Raw genomic sequence first — 13298 nt, 5'->3', positions numbered from 1 at the left:
CCATCTATATATTCCTGAGGTGGCACTCTAGCCTTAGCCTTTATTTTATTTTATTTTTTTATTTACAGACAGAGATCACAAGTAGGCAGAGAGGCAGGCAGAGAGAGGGGGAAGCAGGCTCCCTGTGGGGCAGAGAGCCTGATGTGGGGCTCGATCCCAGGATCCCGGGATCATGACCTGAGCCGAAGGCAGAGGCTTTAACCCACTGAGCCACCCAGGTGCCCCTAGCCTTAGCCTTTAATTGGTGATTAACCACCCTCAACTTTTCATTGTCTTACTCCATCAATAGCTGTCCAGTCTTAGAGTTCTTAAATTTGTTTCTCACCTATATAAGAAAGTGCCTGGTAGATGACGTCTACTATGCATTCTTGCGCTGGTATTATAGCCCATCTATCCCTTCCCACTCCATCCGCATGGCTGACAGTCTTCACAGCTTCATAGCTACAGCATGCGGGGCCCATCAAGGGCTTCACCTGGGGGAGGGGTATGTCTCACTGCCAGGTGGCCAGCAGGTGATTCAGCTCCACTGGACCAGACCACACTCATGGGACTAATTGGTATAGTCTAGATGGAAAACCAGCTCAGAAAGAGAGATTTGCAAGAGGGAAATTTATTCAGTAATACGCTTGGGATCAACACTGTGAAGAACTAAGAGAGCAGAACAGAGAAGAAAGAGAAGGTGAAATAAATGCCATCACAGCAAATCCTCTTCCTGACCCCCTGGGAGCTGATCCCTGATGAGGGCTCTGGAGTGCTTTAGGATGGTCCCATCCTGGGGCCTGCGTCTTCCAGCCATTTGTGCAGTTTCTCCTGAGGCTGGTGTGACCTGGCATGAGGTAGCTCTCTTGCAAAGGACAATTCCTGGAAATGGATTCAGAGGAGAGCTGTGGGCCACTAAGTCTCCCAGCAGCTGGGAAAATGGGTGCCTCAGTTCTGAAGTGCCTGGCCCTTCTTGGGATCCTGGAGGTGTGGGGCGTGGGTAGAGTACAGCGAATGTTCCTGGAACAAGCCACTTGGAGACAGAATTGGCAGAGACTGCCGTGTGACCAAGAAACAATGGAGAGCGATGCATTTTATTTTCATTAATTTTACTGTTTTTTATTTAATATACTTGACAAGCGTGATACCTTTAAAACTATAGCAAACACGAGTAGTTCCCCTGAACACTCTTGTGGTGGACAGTGCAGAACTGGGATGTTAGGACACGATCTAATTCTGTTCTCCACTGAAGCCATGTCTTTCCGCTAGACCAGAGTTAGACAAACTGGTGCTCCGTGGGCTACATTCAGATAGCAGACCTATTTTGTTTTGCTGCACAAGGTTTTAAACAATGTGAATTGGTTGCGCTATGTAAAAATGAGAAAAGTTTATATGTAAGTTCAGATTTCCAGCTACTCTTGATTAAAGGGAAGATCTAGCAACACTGTGTCAATATTCCTGCTTGGCTGTAATTGACTCAAGCTGAGTGACAGCTGCCCCTTTAACTGGGTGGAGCAGGGGGCCTACGCTTCTTAGTTAACCACAGTCTCTCTGCATTATCTTCTTTGGCATTCTTGTTTAGAATTCCTGCTGTACTATGCACTGCCTGACACAGAGCACGGTATATATATAATAGGTGCTTGGTGCTCAATATTAGTTCAGCAGAATTGAATGATTTTAATTAGAGAGGAACTTGGAGTGTTAGGAGAGGCTTGGCAGTCAGTGGGGGCAACAGGACAGGAAACGCAGATTAGGATGAATTAGTGAATTAATGCTGGTTGGAGCCTGAGTAAAGCAAGAGCAGAGGGCCAAGACTTGAAGTTTGAGTGTTCTTACCCTAGAGTTAGGAATGGGGAATCAGGGAACCAGAAGAGAGGGGAAAAAAAAGCACAAAGGGACCTCAGGAATGGAATGCCAGTGGAGCCAAGGGAGCTGAGGGTTTAGCCATTTGCATCCAGGCTAGCTAAGATGAGGGGAATAGACAAAGAGCCATAGCAACAAGAAAGTAATTAGGAACTTTCAGAGGAAGCATGAGAATAGGAAAGGAAGATTGTGGGTCTGGAGGGTTAGCAGTGAAGTGGAGGCATTGGGATACTCTCTGGAGGTATGAGTGAGAACTTTTTTAGGGGTCTTAGCTGGGAAAGGCATAGATGGATATTCATTTAATATTTATCCTTTTCTTCAATATTGTCACCATCATTTCTGACATCTAAAAGAAATCAGTTGGTATTCATGTTGCATCCTTAAAGAGTGGACTGACTACAGGGGCACCTGGGTAGCTTGGTGGGTTAAGCTTCTGCCTTCAGCCCAGGTCATGATCTCAGGGTCCGGGGATCGAGCCCCGCATCGGGCTCTTGGCTTGGTGGGGAGCCTGCTTCTCCCTACCTTTGCTTGCCTCTCTGCCTACTTGTGATCCCACTCTCTCTGTCAAATAAATAAAATCTTTAAAAAAATGGACTACAGAACAACCTAGACCCTATCCTCTTGTTCTAGTGGAATGAAATATTAATTCAATATGTATTCTGGACAGTCACCAGCCATCAAAGATTGGAAACCTCTCGTGGATCTCTCTCTGCATGGGATCCTGGTGTAGAAGATTTTTTTGTGTGTGGCAAATGTAAAGTACTAGTTTTGCTCTGCCTTGTCACCCAGTTACTATCATTCCATGTGGCCAAACTGGCTAATTAGTGTGTGCTCAGAATATCTAAACTCATTTTAAGATTATCCTAAGTAAAGTGTATTGAGAAAGATAAACTTAAAAATAGCTCACTCCAAAGTGCATGTCCATAGATCATTGTTTTGGATGTAATCCTCTTCCTGGAAAACCAATTTCGTGACCTATTTCACTTGAAATCCTTTCAACTGTGGTTTTAGGGGCATAGGGAATGCCTTTGTTTCTGGAGAGCCACAGATAATAGTCTTTGGAGTCAAACCACCTGGGTTTGCATCCTGACTATCTACCAACTTCAAGCAAATCTCAGAACCTCCTGTGACCCAGCCTCATCAGTTAGATGAGGGTAATACCTATTGGAAAAACTCACTGAAGGATTTAAGTGAGATGATGAATGTTGAATCAGTAATGCATGGGAAGCCCTTAGGGGTGCATCATCGAGGATGGTGCAACATGAACCTATTATCAACTGTGCATTAGTTTTATTAACTTGGGTGCCTATCAGTTCAGAGGAAGTCCGGACTTCATTCCGGAGTCTGAGCACTTTGACTGCTATCGGGTCTGGCAGTGGGATTTAAGAGACTGTTTGAAAAAAAAAAAAAAAAGTCGAATCTCTCTTGGCCTTACTCTTCCCCGTTTCTCCCCAGTTTTTACTAGCTGCGAAGGACCTGGAAACATGAGGTTGCGTGCTTTATTTTTTGTGAGAGCTTCAGGCAGAGAGGGACTCTGCACAGCCTCCCCAAGATGAGCGGCAGAGATCTGCGCGCTGGGAGAAACGCTAGCCCTAGGGCGCCCTAACTTCCAACCCGGGGAGCAATCCAAACCCGGAGGCCGGCGGGGGAGGGGGAGCCTCTTGTGGCGGTGGGGATGCGAGCGGATGCTCCCGGGTCAGCTCGGACTCTCCCCGGCTGAACCCAGAATCCGAGTGTAGGTGAGCCCGGCGGCGAAGAGGGACGCACGCCTCCGGGCCCGGAGGAGTTAGGTGACGTCACCTCCAGGAGGACTCGCTTTTTCATTAATGAAACCGGCAGGCGCGGGCGCATGCGCGGCAGGCCCCCTTCCCTCTCGCTTCCCCCTCCCCTTTCCCAGCCGCGCTCTCAATCTCTAGCTCGCTCGCTCTCCCTCTCCCCGGGCCGTGGAAAGGATCCCACTTCCGGTGGGGTGTCATGGCGGCGTCTCGGACTGTGATGGCTGTGGGGAGACGGCGCTAGTGGGGAGAGCGACCAAGAGGCCCCCTCCCCTCCCCGGGTCCCCCTCCCCCGTCCCCCTTCCCCCTGCCTCCTCGCCAACGCCCCCTTCCCCTGTCCCCTTCCCGGCTCGGCGCAGGCCCCCCATCCCCACCCCCGTGGGAACGTTCGGAGCCTGCACTCCTCAGACCCTGTCCTCGCCTCTGCCCTCACCTCGGCCCCCGCTCCCCGCCCTCTTCCCGGCCCTGGGCGCCGGCCGGCCCGTCCCTCCGCCGCCCCCCGGCCGCGGGGAGGACATGGCCGCGCACAGGCCGGTGGAATGGGTCCAGGCCGTGGTCAGCCGCTTCGACGAGCAGGTAACGGGCCCGTGGCGGGCGGGAGGTGGGAGCGAAGTGGGGGCGGGGGCGGAGTGGGTGAGGGGAGGAAGGAGCAGCCGCCTCCCCCGCGGCTGCCTCGGGCTCTGGAGGAAAGGAAGGGGGGAACCAGAGGGGGTGGCCTGGGGGGAGGTGCGAGGAAAGAGGGGACGGCTGGTAGCTCGGGCTCCCCTTCCCTCCTAAGTCGGGGGGTGGGGCCTTTCTCTGACCACCCCTCGGACCCTCCATCCCCTTTATCCCAGCCCTTCCGCTTGCTAATGAGGATGAGCGACCTGGGGGCGCTTTCTGGGGCTCTCCATCTGGATCTAATCATCCACCCCTTACTTTATTTTTTGAACGAAGGTGGGTAACGTTTAGGGGTTTCCCCTTATGTCAGTGGCCCTCCGAACTGAGCGTAGCTGAAGGAACCCCCAGGCTTGTCGTGTGTACCCCCAATAGGAGAACGATAACATCCCGCCCCTCCCCCCAGTTTCTTCAGCTTCCTCTCTTGGACAGGGAAGAGTAGAAGAAAGCAGGGAAAGCACAGGTTTTCTTACTTTCTGCTCCCTTGTCTCTGCCTGCCCCGAGAGCTCCAAGTGCACACACACTGCACATCTTTTTTGGTACCCCACATGGGCGCCCCCCCCCCCCCCCCCATATCCTGATGAGACAAGACTGGCATTTACATTGCAGTTGTAGTAGAAACCATGGTTCTCGTTCCCTTCTGCTTCGGAAGTATCTTTCCTTTTTTTCCTTCCTTAGTAATTGCAGTTTCGCCCTTTATTTTGCCAGCGGTCTGAGAATGTGAATTTGGCTTTCCTGAGTGAGAATCTTGGAGAGTAAGGGGAGAAGGGTGAAAGGAAAAGTGGGAAACTGCATCTGAGTCCGTGACAACAGAGAGCAAGGACGGCTGGGATGTGGTCCTGGAACCTATAATTCTGCTAGTGTTTTGTTGTTGTTTTTAACTCTCACCTCTTGGTTGACAAGAGAACTTTCATTGAGAATATTTGGGGTGGAAAAAAAAAAGTTTCATGGCTTGGGGAGGTGCCTTTTTATTCTCTGAGCTTCACACACTGATTCCTGGGACGGATCAGAATGAGTGCACACGAAGCCTTTTGTCAGTGGGAATTAGTTTAACTTTGTGTTGCTGTAGGTAGTTGGGGGTGGTTTAAAGGGATTCTTTTTGCAGCTGCACTTCTACCCTGGGCTTTCTCTGATGAGGGAGCTGTTTAAGATTGAATCCATCTATTTTGTTTACTGGATACAATCTTAAAAGTGATCATGAGAACTGAATGGAGCCGGGAGGAGGGCTCTACTTTTATTATTGGATCCACAAACATTTCCTTACAGGACTCATAGTGTTTCTGACCTGCCTAAAAGATATTTGGGAATAGGGAGCAGGATTGAGAAGAAATTGGAAAAGAAACGACAGAGATGAAGTAGAATTACAAAGCTGTCCGGGGCTTGCGGGAGTTGTCTCGCCCATTCTCCTTCTAGACCAAAAAGCATCTAAACCAAGAGTACTACTAATCTATCTGAGGAAATAAGATGTTACTGCATTTATTAGGTTGTGTTATTGATAGAGCATTAGATTAAAAACTTGAGAGAAAAGACTTTCTCTGTGTAATCTTGAAAAGGATTAAAAAGGACATGGAAGAACCCCAAAGCTGAACCTTGTGGACAGCATAATCTGGATGCAGGAATTTGAAGGATTCACACCATCGTTGTTGTTCTCCAATTTTTTTTTTTTAAAGATTTTATCTATTTGAGAGAGAGACAGTGAGAGAGAGCATGAGAGGGGAGAAGGTCAGAGGGAGAAGCAGACTCCCCGCAGAGCTGGGATCCAGATGCAGGACTCTGCCTTCTGGGATCATGACCCGAGCTAGCCGCCCAACTAACTGAGCCACCCAGGCGCTCTCTAATTTTTGTATTAAATAATTTTTTCCCAGTTTTTAAACTTTATTTCTTCTCACCTGTTGCTCTCTAGGCTTATCTGCCACATACAAAAAAGATAGTTTTCTAAATTTTAAAAGAAGAATGATTTGATTATATGCCCAGTAATGCACGTAAATATTCCTTCTTTTAGTCTCCAGTGTTAAAGGACCTTAGGCTTTGTTGTTTGCCTTGTTATGAATATTGTGGGATTAAACCCGCCACCATCTGTTAAAAATTAAGAACTTAAGGGTTTTCAATGGAAGTATTTTTTAAAAATATATTCCTTATGTTGTAATTAAGAGAAAGATACATAGGGCAAATATTCCTTACATTTTTCTCTTATAAGGTTAAATAAAGCCCACTGACTGTGATACAAAACTATAAGGGTTTTCAGCGTTTAATATAAGGTACTTTTTGTATACTTTAACTTACTATAGAAGTAATAAATGTTAATTCAGATAGAGTTTAACTTGAGGTTGGAAAGTGAGAAAACTGAGGCACAGATATATTAAATGACTTTCCGAGGTCTCATAGCAGACCTGATAATAAGAGCCTCAGTATGAAGAGTATCAAGTGCTGCACAATCAGGAATACTTTTTCTGAGAAGTATCTCGTAGGATTTGTTTAAATAACCCCTTAAGTATAGTTAAGAGAGAAGGGTTTACATTTTTATTGAGGGGAAAGAAAGCTCTGCATCTAGTGAGAGGTATTTATTATAAGAGTCTTAAATGTTTCAGTTATTTCTAAAAGTTTTAAGTTTTGGATATGTTGTCTGTATTTTGTTTCACTGGGTCCAGAGGGATTCAGGCTGCTTCTTATTACAGCCAAGATGTGTGTGGTGAGCCAGAGAGTGTGTGCAAGTCTAAAGGTAGCAACTCTGTTTATGATTGAATTGACGTTTTGGTTGGCCTTCTGATATTTATGGTGATTGAAGCAGAAATGCATTGCTAGCCACTGCTGATAATGCCTTGTACTCTGATGGGTATTGCTTGGCAACTTGATGCAGTAGACCCAGTTAAAAGAAGTGGTAGTGTTCCATCGTGATGTTTTGAGCTTAAGTCCTTATTTCCAGGTGGGTAAAATGAAATTGCTATAACCTGCTAGTTTTGCACCTAAACATAGTATTTATGGCCTAAGTTGATTGATTCTTACCAATTTTAAAACGTAATTACCTCCTTGATTAGGGATATGGCAGTTGCAAAGGTGGAAGGCCAGGAAGTTTAATGAATGTATCAGTTATATCTTCTCCTTCTCTGTGACCTCCCTTTATGGTGCTGAATAGTAAGTTTCTAAATTGAAATTGGCAAATTTTAGGTATATAGCTTAAATTGTGGCTTATTAGGTAACTTAAATTAGAGAAAACCTTGTTACATGCCCCACCCAGCTCTGTGTGCCCCACCCATTTGTAGGACTTCATTTCTCTCTTTTTCTTCTCTCTCTCTCTCTCTTTTTTTTTTCCTGAAGATTTATTTATTTGTGAGAGAGAGGAAGTGAGGTGGGGGAGGGGCAAAAGGAGAGGGAGAGAATCTCAAGCCACCTGCCTTCTGAGTGTGGAGCCTGCTGCTGGGTTTGATCTCAGTACCCTGAGATTATAACCTGATCCAAAATCAAGAGTGGGATGCTCAACCGAATGAGCCACCTAGGCACTCCAGTAGAACCTTGTTTCTGAAAGGGCACATAAGAAAACTTGTGGTTATTTGAAGATTTTTTTCTTTTTTATAAGAAATTGAAAAAAGATACCCTGAAATGATTTTTCATAATTATATTCATTTAAGCATTTATATTTTCCCTATCTGGTCAAGTAAAAATGGTATATAACACTCTCTCCTATTTTTTTTTTTTTTAAGATTTTATTTATTTATTTGACAGAGATCACAAGTAGTCAGAAAGGCAGGCAGAGAGAGAGGGGGGAAGCAGGCTCCCTGCCGAGCAGAGAGCCCGATGAGGGGCTTGATCCCAGGACCTGGGATCATGACCTGAGCTGAAGGCAGAGGCTTTAACCCACTGAGGCACCCAGGCACCCCGACACTCTCCTGTTTTTAACAGCATATCAGAATAAACTCTGATTTTTTATTTGAAATAATAGCATATTATAAATCGAATGCTAATTGGAATGCCCTTTGAATATGTGGTATAAAACATACATGGTATAAAATGATTGGGTGGCTTCGTCAGTTAAGCTCTGACTCTTGATTTTGGCTTAGGTCATGATCTCAGGGTCCTGGGATTGAGCCCCATATCCAGCTCCACATTCAAGTGGAGAGTCTGCTTGAGGATTCTCTCTCTCTCTCTCCCTCTGCCCCTCCTCCGCCTCACTTGCATGTGCACATGTGTGCTCTCTCCCTTTCTGTCATAAATAAATAAATCTTAAAAATGATGAACAAAAATGATTAGTCTTTGAGGTCATAAACCACATGTTAATTGGCTAAATAGATTTGTAAAACTTTGAAGCTGTTTTGGATTAAAAAAAAACAAACAAACACCTTCCTAGCCTAGTCTTGTTCTTAAAGCTTTGTCTGCCATTTTTATAAGGCCTTAAAAGCAGTTGAAGATGGATACTCTTTTGGTGAGGGGTATTTTATGGTGAGGAAAATATGCTTATTCTTTATTCTGGAACTCATTTTTAATTACTTTTTAAAAAGTTTTATTTGAGAACGAGAGAGTGCCAGCATGAGCAGTGGGGATGAGGCAGAGAGAAAGGGAGAAACAGGTTCCCTGTTGACCGGGAAGCCGATATGGGGCATGATCCCAGGACCCCAGGATCATGACCTGAGCCGAAGGCAGATGCTTAAACTGACTGAGCCACCCAGGCATCCGTGGAACTCATATTTTTAAAAAATTTCTTCCCACTGGTCCTCAATTAGTTCTTTATCCTCCCTCATTCCCCTCACCTTATTTAGAATCTAATTTTTCTTTATGTGAGTGCCTTCCTTTTTGCCTTCAAACTTACTAAGATTTCTTTTCTCAAACATTTACTTGGTCTTGTAGCTTTCTCTCAGTGGATCTTTTTTTTTTTTTTTTTTCTTTCCTTCTTTTTTGTTGCCAGATACCTGCTGCCCCTACTGTTTATCCACCCATTTCCTTTATAGCTGAAAACTAGCTTCTGCCTCTGCTTTCCTTCTGGATTGCTGCTTTCTTGAAAGTGATTCCTTCTGGCAAAACTTAGTGGTTTTTCTCAACGGTAGGGCCACTGTGGTATTATGTTACCTCTGGAAACCAGTATCCTGTAATTCCTAAGAAAACAGTACTGTTGGGGTGCCTGGGTGGCTCAGTGGGTTAAGCCTCTGCTTTTGGCTCAGGTCATGATCTCAGGGTCCTGGGATCTCAGGGTCATCGGGCTCTCTGCTCAGCGGGAGCCTGCTTCCGCCCTCTCTCTGCCTGCCTCTTTGCTTACTTGTGATCTCTCCCTCTGTCAAATAATGAACAAAATCTTAAAAAAAAAAAAAAAAAGAAAGAAAACAGTACTGTTTTGTATGTATGCTTGCAGAACCTTGTATATTAATGTGCTCATCGATCTTTGGATAGATTTGCTTTCTCTGTTGTACTGTGCTGCCTATCACTGAACTAAGGTTCCTAAATGGGGTCTGAGTTTTGTTCTGCTCTTTACTACCTCTGTCCTTAGGCTAGAGCTTAGATCTCTGTGGATCCTAGATTTTCCTTATCTGTCAGAAAAGAACCAACTAGAAAATCTCTAAGGTTCTCTTATCTAGTTTAAATATCCGATGATTTTTAACAGCATCTCCCCGTGCCATAAGAATCCATTGGGAGCTGACTCCACTTAATTTACCACACTATCTCTCATTATGCCTCAGCATGCACCTATGTCCTAGAAAGGTTGACTCAGTCTCTTCTGTATATATCATGCTTATTCCTGCCTCTCAGCCTTTGTTGATGCCAGCCCCTGCCTGAATGCTTTTGTTCCTCCTCTGTGCTTTTAAAATTCCTATCCATCTTTCAATGTTCAGCTTAAGCTTCATTTTCCCCCATGAAGTCTTTTTGGATTAAACTCACTGCAGTCTCATTTCTTAGTGTGTTTGTCACCTGGGGTTTCTCCCTTCAGGAGGGTTGGTTGAACACAGCTTAGTATTTGCTCTTTTCTTTTTGTCAAATAGAGTGTAAACTTTCTAACAAGAAAGAAGCCTCTGTTAGAATTCTCATATAGTCACCCCAGGGCCTTTGTAGTTATGAGCATATGGTGTGTCATTGGTGGAATGTTTTGTATATGATTCCTGGTTGAAAGGTTGATTGTCTAAAAGGAGTGGTGATTTTGGCTTTTAAATGGAAATAACTGAATTTTAAGGTAGTGTTTGTAATAGCTTAGGTCTTAAAAGTTAAATGATATTTTAATCACGAATAATTTTTTTTTAAGAGATAGCTTTGAGGAACTTGCACATATTTATATTTCTTCCCACAGAACTAACATGTTTTATGAATCAAGTTTCAGACCTGGTTAACTACCTTTGAGGTTTTGGATTTGTCATTTACTTTTAGTGGTAAGTCTCTACATAAGGAAATTTTTTGCAGCAGTGTGATAGGATAATGAATGCAGAGAGCTTTGAAAAATCTAAAAGTATTTAAATGTAAGATTGACGTATTTTCTTCACGGCTTATTGACTACTGTGTTTTCACTAAATAAGGGAGATTGACTGGTCTCTGGATATTCCCTTGAAATGTACCTTAACTGATTTGCATGCCTTACTGTAGCATTCATTGATAAATAGGGTACTGAGTGCATCCTTATGTAGCATATCATGGATGTCTATAATTGATTTTTTCTTGCTTTATCATCTAATTTATAGCAAATATTATATGGCTCCTCAAGTTTGGGACCTTTCATATAAAAGTGTCATAAAGTATTGTGTGAATTTGGCCAGCAATATTGTTACATTTAATTTCATCTTAGTTTTTAAGTCTTTTTTTTTTTTTAAGATTTTATTTATTTATTTGGGCAGGAGGAAGAGACTGAGGGAGAGTCAGGGAGAGAAAGGGGGAGGCATACTCCTAGTACCCTGGGGTCATGACCTCAGTTGAAGGCAGCCACTTAACCAACTGAACCACCCAGGTACCTCTGATTTTAACTATTCTTAATATGTGACATTTAGAACAATAGGAAATTAGGTTCTTAAATCTACTTCCTCTTCTTTTATTTTATTATTATTTTTTGATGTGTTTAGCATGGAGAATTTTGTGCTTTTAGGATAGGTTAATGATCTATTACAATACCGTAGTGCCTTATTTTTACATCTTTTCTTTGGATTACTGAGGCTGCTGTGGGGCATTTTTTGGTTTAGTCTTCAAATTTCATGTTTTGGGGTTCCATATAGACTCTTTATTGTTGATTTTAACAACATGCCTTTAAGGGTGAACAGTGTATTAATTAAGAACATATACTTTGCAGATATGTTCCTTTAGCTTAAGTGTATTCTTCGTTGGGAGTTATGTGTGTGTATCAGACCAGGGACAGGAGGTATAAGAAAGCTTTTTTTTTTTTTTTTTTTTTTGGTTATTGTTGTTTGTTTTTTAAAGGAAGTTTAAGGAGAATATTCATAGAAATAGAAAGGGAGGTTTTTGGGGGAGGTTAGCTTAAACTGTTAAAAGGCTTAAATCAATACTGAAGTAGAATATGGGCATCTTAAGCTCTTTCTTTGCAGATGATTGACTTGTATTTATAAAAGCTTTGGCTTATTTTATCAGATCTTTTAGAATACCCCATTTTCTTGCAGGTGAAGAGGGAAAGATGAGACAAAGTTTGTTCTGACCTTGAAGAAAAGACAAGTTAATATGTTTTACATTGTAGTTGACAATGAACTTAAAGTTTCAGCAATCTGTACAATTCTGTATCATACTAGGTCTCAGAGCCTTGAGTAAACAGAGCACTCTGAGAGGTTGTGCCGAAGAAAATTTTAACTTGTAGAATATAAATAACTGGAATTGGTAGTGCACTCATTAAAGTCTCTTAAGGTGGGTTCAGTAGACTGCCTGTCTGACCACTTCAGATATCCTGTGCCAGTGATACATAGTTACATTCTCGAGTTCTCTTGAGAGTGGCTTAAAGCCATTGACTTTATCATCAAAAGAACTTCTGTTGAGACAAGAAAGCCCCAAGCTAATATGGAATCCCATCCTATTATGATGAATTGGAATTATTCTCTAAACCTGTACTTTTTTTTTTTTTTTTTACTATAAGTGGCACTAATTACTTTGCAGTAGCAATAACTTGAGGTGCAAACTTCCAGATTGCATATTTTCTTTAAACCACAGGCTCTCTTTTGGTTTGACTTAAGGTTGCCACTACAGTCTACAAGCTGTTGCCTGCCCCTATTCATATTTTATAGCTTTGACTGTCTTATCCTATTGAATTTCTCGAGAACTTACTTAACTTTTCCTGATGAAATCCTTTCCCCTTCACTTCACGTCCCCCAAGCAGGGTTGCATATCTAGTGTAAGAGGCACAAAGTTAATTGAGTAAATAGCAGGACTTTTAGGAATATATTTTAAAGGTTTTTTACCTAACTTATTTTTAATTATAGTTTTATACTGTGTATAAAGTCATGACCTTATGGGTCATTACCACTCATAACAATCTCAAGTGACCCTTTTCACTTAAATTGTTGACAGCTTTTCTTGGGTAGTCTTCATAGTAATTTGGGTATGAGAAAACAACCTAACCACCTCAAATTTGTGATAACAGTAAACTAGGTAGTAAAAAAAAAAAAAAAAAAAAAGAACAAAACAAAACCCAAAAAAGAGCTTTTTATTGTATGGCTTTCAGGGTGGCCTCGGACCAGTTACCTCTCTGAACTTGTTTTTTATGTTTTCATCTGTAAAATGAGTATAATAGCTGTCTACTCATATTATGGGCTTGTTTAGTATCTTAGTTGTGAATCTTACATGAAAGGAAGCTGTAAATAGTCATAAAAATGTATTACTGTGATTATCTTCTGGTGCAGTAGTTTTTCTATCCCTTTATAGTTTGATTTGTATAGTTTGGTATTATTTGGTATAGTTTGGTATTATTATGATTGCATGAGGAAAAAATAAAAACTAGAGATGCAGAGCAACTTGTCCACATCATATGACATGTCATTAATTGAGTTAAAACTAGAGTGTGGGTGTTAATCCTCAGAGCAGTAATTTTTCAATAAAGCTTTACAAAAAAGGTCTAAATTTTTT

The 13298-nt window shown here is 42.6% G+C and overlaps 1 protein-coding gene across 8 annotated transcripts in view; it reads left to right on the top strand.

Annotated features, from left to right (window-relative positions):
• The first annotated feature begins 3746 nt into the window (after window positions 1–3746).
• The window catches only part of NF1 (neurofibromin 1), a 253611-nt gene continuing 244059 nt past the window's right edge, over window positions 3747–13298 (top strand). For 7 of the 8 annotated variants that reach the window (XM_045985840.1, XM_045985838.1, XM_045985837.1 and 4 more), the window contains exon 1: window positions 3747–4193. In XM_045985840.1, the coding sequence (XP_045841796.1) occupies window positions 4134–4193 (60 nt within the window). In that variant the 5' untranslated portion in view covers window positions 3747–4133. Of the gene's footprint in view, window positions 4194–10539; window positions 10619–13298 lie in introns of those variants that run through there. The other variant, XM_045985844.1, reaches the window with a different exon arrangement.

Source organism: Meles meles, chromosome 18 (assembly GCF_922984935.1).
Source record: "Meles meles chromosome 18, mMelMel3.1 paternal haplotype, whole genome shotgun sequence".
Classification (NCBI taxonomy): domain Eukaryota; kingdom Metazoa; phylum Chordata; class Mammalia; order Carnivora; family Mustelidae; genus Meles; species Meles meles.
This window is presented reverse-complemented; position numbering and strand designations above follow the sequence as displayed.